This window comes from Cervus elaphus, chromosome 22, assembly GCF_910594005.1.
Source record: "Cervus elaphus chromosome 22, mCerEla1.1, whole genome shotgun sequence".
Lineage (NCBI taxonomy): Eukaryota > Metazoa > Chordata > Mammalia > Artiodactyla > Cervidae > Cervus > Cervus elaphus.
The window spans coordinates 33,120,900-33,134,880 of record NC_057836.1 but is presented as its reverse complement, the minus strand read 5'-3'; the positions used below and the strand labels follow the sequence as shown (position 1 = coordinate 33,134,880).

The window sequence follows — 13,981 nt, the reverse complement described above, 5'->3', positions numbered from 1 at the left end:
TCAACATTTAATGTAAAATAAAAAGATTTTTAGTAACAATTTACTATTAAGCATCAGGTTGCTTGGATCAGTTCAGTTATTTAATAAAAGTATCAATGACAGGATTTGAGAGAATATTTTGAAACTGCCTTCTCTTTTGCTGACTTCTAAAATCTTGCAGAAGATATTAATTTGCAAGGTAAATTCAAATGAAAGAAAACTTTTGCAGCCTAGAGAGGTACATTTGAAACTATTTCATTCATCCATCAAATGCAGTACTAATTTAGTGACAATGAGATTATATCAAATTTAAATTCATTAACAATTATGTAAAAGCCTTTTAAATCACTTAAAAAATCCCAGGTACCATCTTGGGATTTTCATTGAGCTATAAATTCTGGAGTGTTATTTTATTATGTATTATGGTATCAGACGTGAACTAAGACCTGGCTTCAAGAAACAAATGGGCCACTAACCAGCTGTAAGACTTTAAATTCCTTTTGCCCAAGTTTAAACACTGGGAAACTTATTAGGAATATACGTACCCATACACTTTTCTATGCTGCATATGATCTGTGAGTTAATCTATGTGAACAGAATTCTTTATGAGCTTAGAGTTCCATTAGTTCAAATCATCATTATTAGGATATTCATTATTATATCTGACAAATTTTCTATCTAGTTCCTAGTCTGTTCCATGCCATTTAAGGATAATTTTCCAAGAAATAGTTTGTATTTTTGAAGGGCTACAGGAATGTTTATATAAAATATTAGGATCTTAAACTAACTTAGAAACCATTTAACAGTTTCCTATATGTCCTTTTTTGTTTATTTGGCATGTATGTACTTACACATGCACATATTAAATGTCTCTAAAAACAAAGCTAAAGATAAGGGTGATTCTGATATGAGCATCTTTCCACACTACAGTTGGCCTCAAACACTCATGCTCTCTTTCTTACCTGCTCTGGTGACCTTCTGAATCAGAGTTTTAGAGAAACAACCAGAGGTAGTAGCTGTAGCAAGATAGCAGCTGGGACCATACGGATCTCAGCATCCTGCCTTATGGCCATTATCTTTGTTTCTATCTTTATGCTGCCACTACGTCTCCTTCTTGTGTTCTCCCCGCATCCCCTGCTCACTGCCTCCTACTCTTCCTGACTTCAGCTCCCCACTGCCCCTTGTAACTTACCCTTCCTCCTTCATTTTTCTCTGTTGATACAGGATGAACCAAGATTCCCTAATTAAGACTTTAAAAAAAAGACTGTTTTTTAAAGTGTGTGTAGCCAGGCAGCTACCATTTCCTAAATCCCATAACCACCATTAACAATAGAAAAATTATTTTTGTATACTTTATCAATTAGACTATATTAGATTGTAGGGCCCTTAAGTGCTGAAATAATAGATATTTAAAATAAATGCAACAACTTTCTCATTTTTCTCTGTAGGAATGGGTTGTTGCTGTAATAAAAAATAATTTGAGGCTAATGACAAGAAAGTATAGTGAGTAATATCCCTTCCCCTTCCCCAACTGCTGAAAATGAAAATCATGTCAGCATCCAGTCATTTTTGCCACATCCCTTGTTAACAGCTTTTTCAGGGTGGGTCATAATTCTGTGTTTTGTTAGTGTCTTAACTCCATAGTGACATGCTTAAATCTTATTCCACATTGATTCTGTAGTGTATATATGTGTATTTTTAGGATAGCCCATGAATGATGGACCTCATTATTAAGTTATTATCAACTTTGGCAAAAATTTTATAACCTTTGAGTGAAAAATAAATTGATTAATATGATAAGGTTAATAATTGATTTTGCTCTTTGGAATTTGTGTGTACTGTCTCACTGTGTATGTCTAAAAAAGTAAACTTACTGTCTGACTGTCGCCAGGAAAAAAAAGTGGGACCTAATCAAACTGCTGTGGGGTCAACCCTTGTGGTTTTAAAGGCCCTTAATGTTGTCCAGCTGCAAAATAAAAGGGATTGGGAGGGGAAGCTGGAAGGAGTGGAGGGGGTTGGGGGGGAATGTGTGGAAAAGAACAGGGAGTCTGGCTTTTATTTTTTTTTTTTTTAAAGTGAGTTCAGTGCCAGCCTGGACATTGGCTGTGCAGACTATTGAGCCATTGTCTGCTCCATTTCCAGAATAGCCCCCAGTTAATCACTTCGGCTTTGAAGGGAATTTCCTCGTGGAATTCTCCACAGAAAATCTAATCAACTGACCTGCCCTCTCAACAATGGAAGGCTTTTTTTTCTCTCTTTCCCTTATTGGGGCGGGCTCTGTAATGTAGCCTTTTGTGCCGAATGAACCCTCCCAGTAGGAGTGGAGAGCGTGTGTGAGTGACTGAGTGTGTGTGTGTGTGTGTGTGTGTGTGTGAAGAATGCACACTATCTCGTGTTGGTGAGTGTGTGCTCACTCCCTGACCAGATGCTGCGGTGCACGGGGCAGCCACCATCTCTGCATGCGTGTCTGTGTAAGTCTCTCTCTCTGTGTGTATGTGCCTCTGTGCTTCTGTCATTTCATGTCAAAGGTACATTACCTGATTACCTTCCTCGCCTGCCAGATTTTTATCTAGATAATTGGAACTGCTATGGAGGCTGTGCCTTGCCAGCCAGCTTAGGAGCCGCAGAGCCCTAGTTTGTCCACCTTGTTATCTGTGGCTGCCTGGGCAGAGGAAATTAAAGAGATCCCCCGTCAGGGGAGCGCTTCCTGCCCGACTTCCCCAGCCATCCCAAGCAGGACAGTTTGTAAGGACCATCTTTTTGTTTTCCTCTGTTGGTTTGGTGTGGGGTTCTGTTCCCTGGAGTGTGTGTGATTTTGGCACGTGGACACCTTTCCCCTCCACCTCGCACATCGTGTTTTATGGAGTTTGGAGCTGAGGAAACTTTGGTTGGGTTGCCAGGACGTTCGCACCACTTTGTGGAAAGCGCGAGCTAACAGTGAGACCGACAGAGTGAGTGACAAGTTGTTTACAGGTTTCCTTGAAGGGGCCTCTGCTATATTTCAATCTGTCAAAGTTGCTTTTCTTCCCTCAGAACAATGCCTGATTGTTGTGTGCAAGTGTGTGTCTGTGTGTGTGTGTGTGTGTGTGTGTGTTTCCGTGTGCGCACCGAGAGAGCCTAGAAAGGGGTGAGAAGGCATAACAATTCTTTGTGTAAAAATGCTATTACTAACATTTAATCTTTTTGCTCAATGAGTTAATCAATGCAGTGGAATCGGGGTTGGGTTCGTGCACAGATTTCTCGTTTAATCAGTAGCAAATGCATTTTCAAAAATCATATTTTGTGTGTGTGTGTGTGTGTGTGTGTGCATGCGTGTGCGACTTTTATTATTTAGAGGAGAGAGTATGGGAGACACACTAAATGAGTTGACTTCTCACATTCGGTGGTGTCTGGAAGGGAGAGTTAAAAGGAAAGGACAGGCTCCCTGAGGTTGTCTAGTGCCTTGCAGCCCGAGCGTGCGGCTGGAGGAGGGGGGAGCGGCCAGACCCCGCTGCTGGAAGTGCGCTACCCCTTTAAGAGACTGGTCAAGGAGTCCTAGGAGTGGGAGGGGGGAGAGGGGGAGAGGGGGGAGAGAGATTGAGAGACAGAGAGAGAGAGAGAGAGAGAGAGAGAGAGAAAATCAATTGGTTTAGAAGGTTTGGACTCACTTGACAGGTTCAGTTGGAGACGATCATAGGTGGCTGCTGTGACAAAGGGAAATTGTGCTTTTCCAGCATGCTTACTGACCCTGATTTACCTCAGGAGTTTGAAAGGTGAGTACAGTTTTCCCCCTCTGATATATTGAAGTGCAACTCTCCCATTTTACAGTAGTCTCTGAATCCATTGGAAGATGCTCGCCTAAAACGTGTTTGTTAGAGAAGCTTTTAGCGAGTGCTTCTGCAGTCTTGTTAGCTGATTTTTGTTGTGATTGCCCAGACCAAATGGAACTGATTTGCAAAGTCTCCGAGATCTCTGCTAATGTTTCTAGGTTGTGTCCTATAACAGGAAATTAAATGAACATTAAGCATCTCTCTCTTTCTCCCACTCTCTGCTTTTCTCTTTCTCATTCACTCTCTTACTCTTTTCCTTCATTGATATTTTTCTCCCCTTCCACACCTTTTAAAAATGCTTTTGTGAAGAATGTTACAATTTTCAACATTTGTGTGTTGTAATTTCTGGGGTGACAGAGGGCTTTGGTGGTGATTAAAACGGACGCTATAAGTTCCTATTTGATCCTTCTGTAAAACTTTGGAAGCTGCTCAGTAAAGCACATGACCTTTTGTTGATATAAGAGAGCGGATTTTTTTTTTTTAAAGAAAATGTAACATCACAGTAATCTATTAGTACATTACTCTTGAAATGTCAAAAAAAAAAAAAAAGAGAAATGGGGATGGTCCCTTTCTAAGTTTTGTGGCCACTTTTTGTACTGTCTTAAGTTAAATTTTGATTTATTTTATTTTCTATTTTGCTCTGATGGGAATAAGTTTATTTGTTATTAATATTTCTTATTAGAGAAATATGTGCTAATACCCTTCCATTTGATGTTGCAAGTAAAGAGGGCTTTGAAAGAATTTTAGCCCTCTTCGTGTTCCTCTAACTACACATTGCAATTTTTAAATTTGAGTTCTTATCCCAGCATAAGTTCATTTTTTGGAACTATAAATAGAATTTTGTTTGCCATTAAAAAGAATTCAAACTTTGTATTCTGTATGGTGAATTAGAAAAAAAGCTAAAAAAAGCCAGGATGCATGATACCCAGGCTTTTTTTTTTTTTTTTTTTCATTTTCATGAAAGCTACCTTCTGTATAAACATTTGTTGTATCTGACTATGCAATGCAAGCTAGGTGCTAGACCAGCTGGTTAAAAATATGCTAAGTCAAGCTGTTCATCGCTCAAAAGACTGAATTTGATATGAAAAGACGAAAAAAGAAAGGACAAAGATTAAAACATTCTAGAAGTGAAGCAGTGGAAGGGAAGAAGGGTATTGAGAATAAAATAATGCTCGAATGTGGTCATATATTAGAGAAACCAACATCAGATCAGGGAAGAAAATAAAATAGCCAGTACATATACTTTAATACTGTCTTCTTTCTTTCATTTCCTCTTCTTTTTTTTTTAAACTTAAGATGCATCTTCACTACATAATTCCAGTGAATGGTTGAGCTTTCTTAACAGTTTTGGGTGATTTTTTCCCCAGAGTTCTGTATATTAACTCTTTATAATAGTTAGCTTTTTTGGGTAAACATAGCCTGTTTCATATGTAGATATTGAAGTTGTTTATATTGGAACATACTATCGCTTAATAGTACAGTGAGTTTTCTAGTATGTACAGAGCAGCACTGAAATGATAGTATACTTTAACGCTATACTTTTCAAAAATAAAACTCTGAGTCTGATTTGTAAGTCTGTCAACCTGACTTTTCTTATAAAAAGGTAGTTACATATTAACAGGCTGTAGCCTATTCCTTTATATAGGCAAGCTTTCCTGCTGTGAACTTTATTTGTATCTTTTCAATTATCTCTTTTTAAACTAAACTTTTCCATTTGCTATTCTGATACTCAAATCTCTTTAACATTTTTTTTTTCCTCCTAGTGAGAATTTCATTTTTTATCACCCAGAGGCATGCTTTTCTAACTGCCTAATTAGATAAGCCAAGTGATAATCAATAGAGTTGTCAGTATAGACAGCATATTTGGAAATATTAGTAGCTAAAATAATTTTGAAAAATGTCCTACAATGCAAAATTTCTTAATAATTTCCCCTGTGGTTATAATTGGTAGTACATACAAAATCTCAGTAAATCATTACTATTTGTTTACATTGAATATGTACGGCTGAGAGTATCTGTAGTTACCCACACAGAGTATATATCATACAGACTCAATATTGAATGTTTATATTCTCCATAGGAGGTATATATGCTGTAATTATACTCTATTATATAGTCAGCTTTCTTTTTGCCTTTTCAACTACTGCAACTTTCATTGAATATGTAGGTCATTTCTATCAAGTGTTAATTTTTATTCTATTTGCTCACCTGATATAGATGAGTAGTTCACTCAAACTTAGTTGTAAATTTAAAAAGACGACTTCTAAATTTCTATATGAAATAAAGAACGTTACTCTGGAGGGCATTAATAAGTTGCTTGGAGTTTATGTATTTTGGAAGTTGTAATTTTTTTTTTCTAGTTTCATCGATTAGAGTCTTGTCTATCTTCTATTATCCTTTCCAACCTGTAGACTATTTGAAACTTCAAGGAATATTCAAAACAAGTATCTGGATCAAAATTTGGATGTAGATTTCTTATGTCTGTATTATCAGCTGTAGAAATGAACATGATCAATACTGTCATAAACAGTTGTTAAATAATTCAGAAGCAGTAACAATTTCATTGTCTGCTAAAAAATATTCAAGAGGTAAAATAAATTTAAAAGTGATTACAAAAAGTAAAGAAGTTGAAATACTTAATTTTTATTTTCAAACATCTCTAACATGACTGATTATAATTAATGAAAAACACAGTTCTCAGGTGGGAGGTGAATATGTAAAGTATGTTCTAAGGAATTATTTGTAAGCAGTCTTTTACATCATCCTATTTAGAAGAAAGATAACTGGCAACATAGTCAAAATGTTAGTAATAGTGTCTAGAAGGAGTGCTTGAACTCTCCTAAAAATTTTTAAATGAAGATAGTGAATTTATATTTTTACCTGAAAATAAATAATAAAAATTGTGACTAAGGGCTTCTCCTTTCAGAATATCATTTATTGTTTTCATATTCTTAGAATGAAAATATTTAAAACACTTGTCTTAAATAGCTATATCAGTTTGTTTCTGATAAGTGATAAAAGTATTTTGTTACTGTCAATAATAATTATTCTATTTTTCCTCATGTATATATTTATCATATTTGATTGTAATGTAATAGTTTTATGACCAAGCTACTTGTTACACTTTCTGATCGCTTTATGTTAGAGACTTCATTAAAAAGCTAGTATAACATGATTGCTTAAGGAGACAGTCTGTTAATGTCTAGAAAAAAAAAAGTTGAGCTTGAAGGTAGTGGAATGAAGCAAATTAAGCTTGTAATAGCACCTATTTGATGGCTTCTCTCAAAACGGGTGCAGAGAACACACTGCCAGTTTTCTGCATGTTGAAGGGAACACTACAAGAGTAAAATCTTCTGCAATAAAAACTTAAATTACTATTTACTTTATATTCACATCTAATTTACTTATGGTCATATTGACTAAAGAAATAATTTTTCATATTAAAAAAGTTTGTTTTTCTGAAGAAAGAAATTTGCATCAGGTATTGTAAGAAATTAAAATTTATAATTACTGTGAAAAATTACCATTAATGGGCTGCAAGGATATTTCTGACATTAGCAGTACTTTACCTAAAGTTTGGCCAGAGTAATTAAATACTTATTACCAGGGATAGATTCATACAGCTTAATTGCAGCCTCTTTTTTTTTTTAAACCATTGTACTCATGAGTGATAAATACATTCAAGTTAGCAGGTAACCCCTAGGTGTGAATCAAAGGCAAGTTTTCCGCTCACATTCTGTCACCTAATGGCACCTGTAAACCTATTTAAGTTTGATAGTATATTTTCAGGATGTCCTGATATTTGCCTTTGTTCATTTTATTTATTCACTATTACTTTGTAGAGGAAAAGGTAACTACAACTGATTATAGGTTTTAATTACCATCCCAATAATTTGCAAGCTAACTTAGCTTGGAATACAGCCTGCATGAAGCAGTGGACAAACTGTACTTCTATCACACTCACCCTGGAGGACTGTCCTGAAGACTTAGCAGGCAACCCCGCTGATTACCAAGAACAATTAAGGCTTAGATGTCAGGTAGTTCAGTGTTTAGCAGGTTGATAGATATAGAAATGTGTGGATGTTAGGATTACTTCACACATTGGTATATTCTTATCTTGTGTTTCTAAAGTATAATAAGCGTACAATAATGTATTTATCTGTGCTTAGGGAGCTTTTAACTAAAGTCTGTGTATGCACCATACCTGAGAGGCAAATAATAAGACCTATTCTAATACTTGAGCACATTACTCCTCCATAGAGCTGGAAGCTTTTTCAAATGGATTACATTCATAATGCATTTAAAAAGCAAAATTGCATCCATGGATAAAGTCTGATTTTACTGTCTGTTCTTTCCAGTATCAATTCTCCAGTCACCTAATGAGTATGTGTATAATGCAGATGTGTATTACGTATGTTGAATACCTCCCTTTCTATAGACTAGTTACATATAACTGAAAGATTTTGGTTTTCTTCCATAATTTGTTACTCATTTATAATTCCAATGAGGTTAACTAACAACATGGAAAATAAAGCAATCTTGATGTTTCTTTTGTTGTGACTTAAATGTAGTTTACTATGTCAGGTTTCTGACTCAGGTGATGGCACTCAGATAGAAATATGTTCAAAGATTTAACCAAAACATGAAATATCTTCCTTTTAAAGGAAATTTTTTGTTGAACAAGAAATGGACCAAAACATAAAAAAATTCTTTCTTGCTTCATTCATTCTGTCCCCCCACCCCTTTTTTTTTCTTTTCACGGATTGAGCGCTGTGTCATTTATACTGAATATAAGGTTTGAATGTTACGTAGACGAACATAATCAAGTGATATTCCTGGAGAAGAAAAAAATTTAAAGACTGATAATATTTTACTTCAACGAACACCATTTATTTGGACATTCTATAAGCGAATGCCTCCTAATTCTTCATTTCAATCAGGAACTAATAATGGTGCAGGACGTGACCTTTTCATCCTTTCTGACTTCTGTGTTGTCTCCTGCAGTTTGGAGGCTGCTCTTCATTCTCTGTAGCATTATCTATTCTTCTCTTCACTTACTAGTTGAGAGTCCATACATCTCTGGAGATGCTGTGGCGTGTGGTTCTGCTTGTCCAATAGGGGGATGTTGTATTTCTCCACACTCAGTATCCTTTTCCTCGGAGCCTGAGAGTAAAACCTCAGCGGTACTCCCTGCCTTTGCCAGCCTGAGGAGTCAGAGACTCAAAGTTGTTCCCAGCTCTTGCGCCTTTCTTGTAGAGCTGCATTTCTGCTCAGTGGGCTGCCGAGAAGGACCAGACCGAAACAAGATTTAGAAGAATTCTGGTGAGAACTGTTTATAGGGATATGGTATTTTAAAAGAATGTCGTAAACAAACAGAATTGTGGCATAAACAAAGATAATTAGCATAAACAATGTCGTTTTAGGACAGGTGGTTTTAAAAAACAAACAAAACAAAAAACCCAAATATGAACCCAACTTGAATGCTGCCAGTTTGGAACCACTGAACCTTAATCTGTACTTCATGAGAATTACCCAGGTTTGTTGATAAACTTATTAACATGCTTTTTCTGTTTCTTTTGTATCATTTTCCGGTCATTATGCCCTTTTGTCACCCAGCTTGAAAGTAATTAATCTATTACAAGGTAGTTTAAGGACTTTTTACCCATAAAACTTGACAGAAGGAAAACTAAAAACAAAAGCTTGTGGTTGTTCGTAGACATCTGAAATCGGTGTTGAAGCTTAAATCAGTTCAAACCTGAACTCAGCTCATTGTATTTTAAATCTCTCTTTTTATGTAAGTGACATTTCAGTCACTTGGCTGTTTAGTATTAATACGTTTACTTCTGTCTTGCCTTGGAATTCAGAGATTTCTTGCTATGGCTGAATCATTACTTGTGTTTTATGCTTATTTCTCAGTGTTGCTTATGTCTGCTTCCTATTTTCTCTATGACTTAGTGAAGGAGGTACAGCAGTGTATAAATGTGGCTGGTGATCATGCAGACTGAGGATGCTAACTATTGTAAACTATGTTATTTAAACCCACTACTCTGTTGTGATGAACTTTTATCTGGAGACATTTAGGTTTATCACTAAATGACATTTTTTCTTAATGCCTTGTACTGGAATATTTTGATTTAGATGAAATGTGGAGTGTGGAGAACAGAAAGCTGTTTATTTTTCTTGCATTAAGGACCAAAGTTCTTTATGGGAGTTAAAAATAATTTTTTTTCTATTTGTTTTCTCATGGAGATTGGGGATCAAGAATTCAAAGTAGGTATTTCTAGTATTCTGTAGCCCTTTTCTTTGCTGAAATGAAAGCATTTGTGAATGAGTTTTGGTTTCTTGGAGTTATAAAGATGTGTGTAAACTAGTAAACCATGTCTCATTCATGTGCTATGGAGATTTCTCGTACTTCAGGACAAAAATAATTTGGCTACTAACGAATTAGGGCTACCTGCCAGTGCCAACACATACTGTAGGTAAGAGGAACACTATAAAGAAAAGCTTCTGGCAGCAAATCCGTTGAAACTTTCATATGTGACAGTGTTTCTATTTCTGCTCTTCACATCTTTGAAAGAACGTGTTTTTTAGAAAAGAAAATGTTAAAAAACAGAAGATATGATCTTTCTTAAAAATGTATTACTAGCTTCATTTTTAATATTTCTCATTGTGGAAATGCCTAGAATTTTCCTGTGTTCTGTGCACACATGCCTCCCCTCTTCATCCCAATCATTTCTGTGACATTGAAACCTAAGAATCAGATGCATTGAGAGTAGATGTAATATGAAGAAGTGAAATTTACTGTAGAGGGCTCTCCCCCAAAAAGGTACACTCAAAACCTTATAAGATTTTTATATTGGCAGTTTAAGAGAGTTAGATCAGTTGGGACACTGAGCAGCAATTTCATATAAGATGTGTACTCTCCTTTAGGGCTTCAGGAACATTATTGAGAAAATAAAGGAAAGAGTTAACCTGCTTTGCTTGTTGATAGTTTTTTAATCTAGTAACATAAGGCCCAAATTCTGTTTTCTTGGTATATTTTTAATCAAAATTTATTTTAAATGTAGTAAATCATTTACTTTATTACTGAATTTGGTTTTGTTTTTATATGAATTAGGATGATGACACCAAGGGGGTAGGTTGTTTGAGAACTGATTGTGGAACTTTCACAGAAAGTCTGTTAATTTGTCATTTTAAACAATTTTTATCTAATAAAAGAGCATCCTAATGAACAAAAAAGCACAAAGATTGAAAGCAAGCAATATGCCTTCATGTAAGAGAACACAAGATGAAAAAGTAAGGCTTTATTTATGCTATTAATTTTTCAGTGACAGTTAGGATAACTTCTAAACACTGACAAAGCTCTAAAACATTTTTATTCTAATTCTGGAGTCAAGGTATTACTTGTTTGCTTACATTGCTTCCTTTGGGTTATTTACCCTGAGCCAGAGTTTGTTGGGCAATCATTTACAAAGTCCAAAGACTTTTTTTAAACTCGTTTCTTGATGTCCTTTTGTTTCAACCCCCATTCAAAAATTTTGCTATTGAGTTTCATAATATGTTTGAGAAGAGTTTGCAGGAAAGTGTCATAAAATTAATGTTAATATTTTTTCCTTTTTTTTTTATCAGCGCTATAAGAGATCTATGTTGAAGATTTGTTAGGATAGTGTGTAGTGAAAGGAGTGAACTGGTAATCAAAGTTCAATTTTCTGATTCATTCACTAATTCAGCTTTGACCTTGAATGAGTGATAACTGACTATCCAATATCAGATTCAGATTTTCATCTCACCCATAGTATCAGCAGGATGTGAAAAAAAAGTTTTAATATGCAAAGTACCATTATCCAAGCAGAACACCTTGGAGTGGAAAAACAAAGATAACAACAAATGTTCTTTCTGAGACAAGTACTCTGTTTCTCTCTAGTTCTAAACAGAATTTGGGAAACAGAGGAAAATGTATTGTTTTTAAAGCCTTAAGGACTGTGGGAGATAAATATGATAGTGTAATTGTTTCTTAACATTTAAGCATTAATGGAAGAATAAAATGGATCTGATTTGACCTATAAATAGTTTTAGAATATTTAATGCTTTAAAAGCATTCTTCTAAAGAAAGAAAAGCATATCCAAATGCTCCTGATATCAACTTAAGGAACAGAAGTGAAGAAGCAGAATAAATAGACTTTCAGAAGTAAATTAAAAGATAATTGGGAGTCACTAACAGTTATGTGAATAATTTATTTTGAAGAATATGATAGACACACATACACATACAAAAGTTTGGAATTCAGGAGAAACTTTTTTGCTTATAGAATAAGGCAATTTTGAATAAATTGATTTTGAACAAATCTTACTAAATCCTGATGAAGCTGTAGTTTTGGGGAGAAAATCTTGAAAGGAAGAATATATTTTGTAAAAGTACAAAGCCCATTCCCGCTTTCTCATTTGCAGCAGAGAATCTTATGACACAAGCAATAAGGATATATAGTAATACTCCAGCTTTAAAAATTGGAAGGTCATATTGTAGTTCATATTTAATGGAAAATTTGCATTCAAGAAGTTGGCTAAATCAAGATATGCTTGAGTAATATTTGAGGATATTTGAGATTTCTGGTTGAGATTAGAAATTTAAGTGCTAAAATATTGACACACATATAAAATGACAGTTTCTTAGTGGATTTTTAGTATTTCTCCTAAAGCATAGAATAATTTCCTCTTTTTTTGGTAAAAATATACATTTTTCAAAGTCTTCAATGATTTGCTTTTGGAATTTTTAACAGAATAGAAACTGTTATCAGCTGGGTATAAGTTCTCAAGATCCAGTTCTTCTGTACATAATGAAAAGAAGTTTGGGATCTTAGTGTATGCATCTATAACAGTTGAAGATGGGTTGGACAATCTCTAAAATCTCTTAACTCCTCTAACAGCTCATTGCTTTGAAATACATTTGAAAGATTCCTAGCGCCTTGCTCTAGTGATCAGATTTCTTGCATTTCTGCATCTACCTGCGGACAGACTATCTCATTCAACCAGCCTTTAACATGTGGAATCACTTCTCAACTTCCCTGTCAATAGAGCGATGTTGTGCAGGAACATGTAACCATAGTATATTTTACGAGTTCTAAATCTAAGTAGTATGTACAATTCTTACTCAGGATTAAGTACTCAAATATGCTGTGAACTATTTTGAATTTAAATGTTTCAAAAAAGATTCACAGTCTTGGTGTTTGAAACTCTCAGGTGCATCAGATTCCTATCCTCAACTTTTACAAGTATTGTAAAAAAAAAAAAATACATTATATATAGATTGTTAAAAAAGGCACTGAGGTGGGATGTAAAAAGCAGGAGAGTGGCATTTTAAGTCAAAGAGCTGAACGTCTCTTTACAAAGATAAGATAAAATAAGAAAACGAAGACTGGACAGTAGAACATTAGGACAACGGTGGGTGGGGGCGGGCGGGTAGCTCTGGACAGTGTATGTCTTTATATGAATAAATAAAACATTGACCTGGAAAGTGGCAAGATCCACTAAGATTGCAAACAGGTAGTCCAAAGAAAAATTTTAAGTGGTTCTCAAAATAAATTAGGCAACTATTAGTATTAGCATCAGGCCAGTCAACCTAATATGCATTAGTAGTTGGCAATGTCAGGAAAAATGTTAAACACTAGGAAGCAAGAAGTGGAGGAACAACCAATGAAAGATGCATTAAAAAGCTATATAATCTGAGAGGGGCAAGCATCATATGTTGCTAATATCTTATGTTTGGCAGATTTTATGCTTTTTTAAAAACAATATTTGGGGAAAAGTGTAGCTGTTCTTGCCTGGAGAATCTCATGGGCAGAGGAGCCTGGAGGGCTGAAGTGCATGGGGTTGCAAAAGAGTCGGACACAACTGAAGCGACTAAACAACAAAGATACTATCAGTTACATAATCTTTGACTGCATACCCAATGACCTTCTGTGTTATTTTGAAAATTTGACTTTTGAAATATTTTCACATTTTGAAAATATGACTATGGTATCAGGAAATCTGTAAAAATGAGTTGTAAATTTCAAATATAGATTTATATATTTGAGATAACATAGGTATTAAGTATATGTTAAAATTAATTATTTGTTTAATAATTATGATGGTGAATTTTTTTTTATTCTATTCCTGCCAGTTTTAATTTAGGAATACGGAATAGATTTTGTTAT

General features: G+C 34.9%; 1 protein-coding gene across 16 annotated transcripts in view; it reads left to right on the top strand.

Moving 5' to 3' along the window:
* SOX5 (SRY-box transcription factor 5) overlaps positions 1-13,981 on the top strand; it is a 1,103,086-nt gene that overhangs the window by 656,512 nt on the left and 432,593 nt on the right. For 2 of the 16 annotated variants that reach the window (XM_043882221.1, XM_043882219.1), the window contains exons 1-2: positions 2,333-2,450; positions 3,634-3,731. The exons of 10 other annotated variants lie outside the window; for them this stretch is intronic. In XM_043882221.1, the coding sequence (XP_043738156.1) occupies positions 2,439-2,450; positions 3,634-3,731 (110 nt within the window). In that variant the 5' untranslated portion in view covers positions 2,333-2,438. 4 more of the 16 variants (XM_043882218.1, XM_043882222.1, XM_043882220.1 and 1 more) reach the window with 4 other exon arrangements.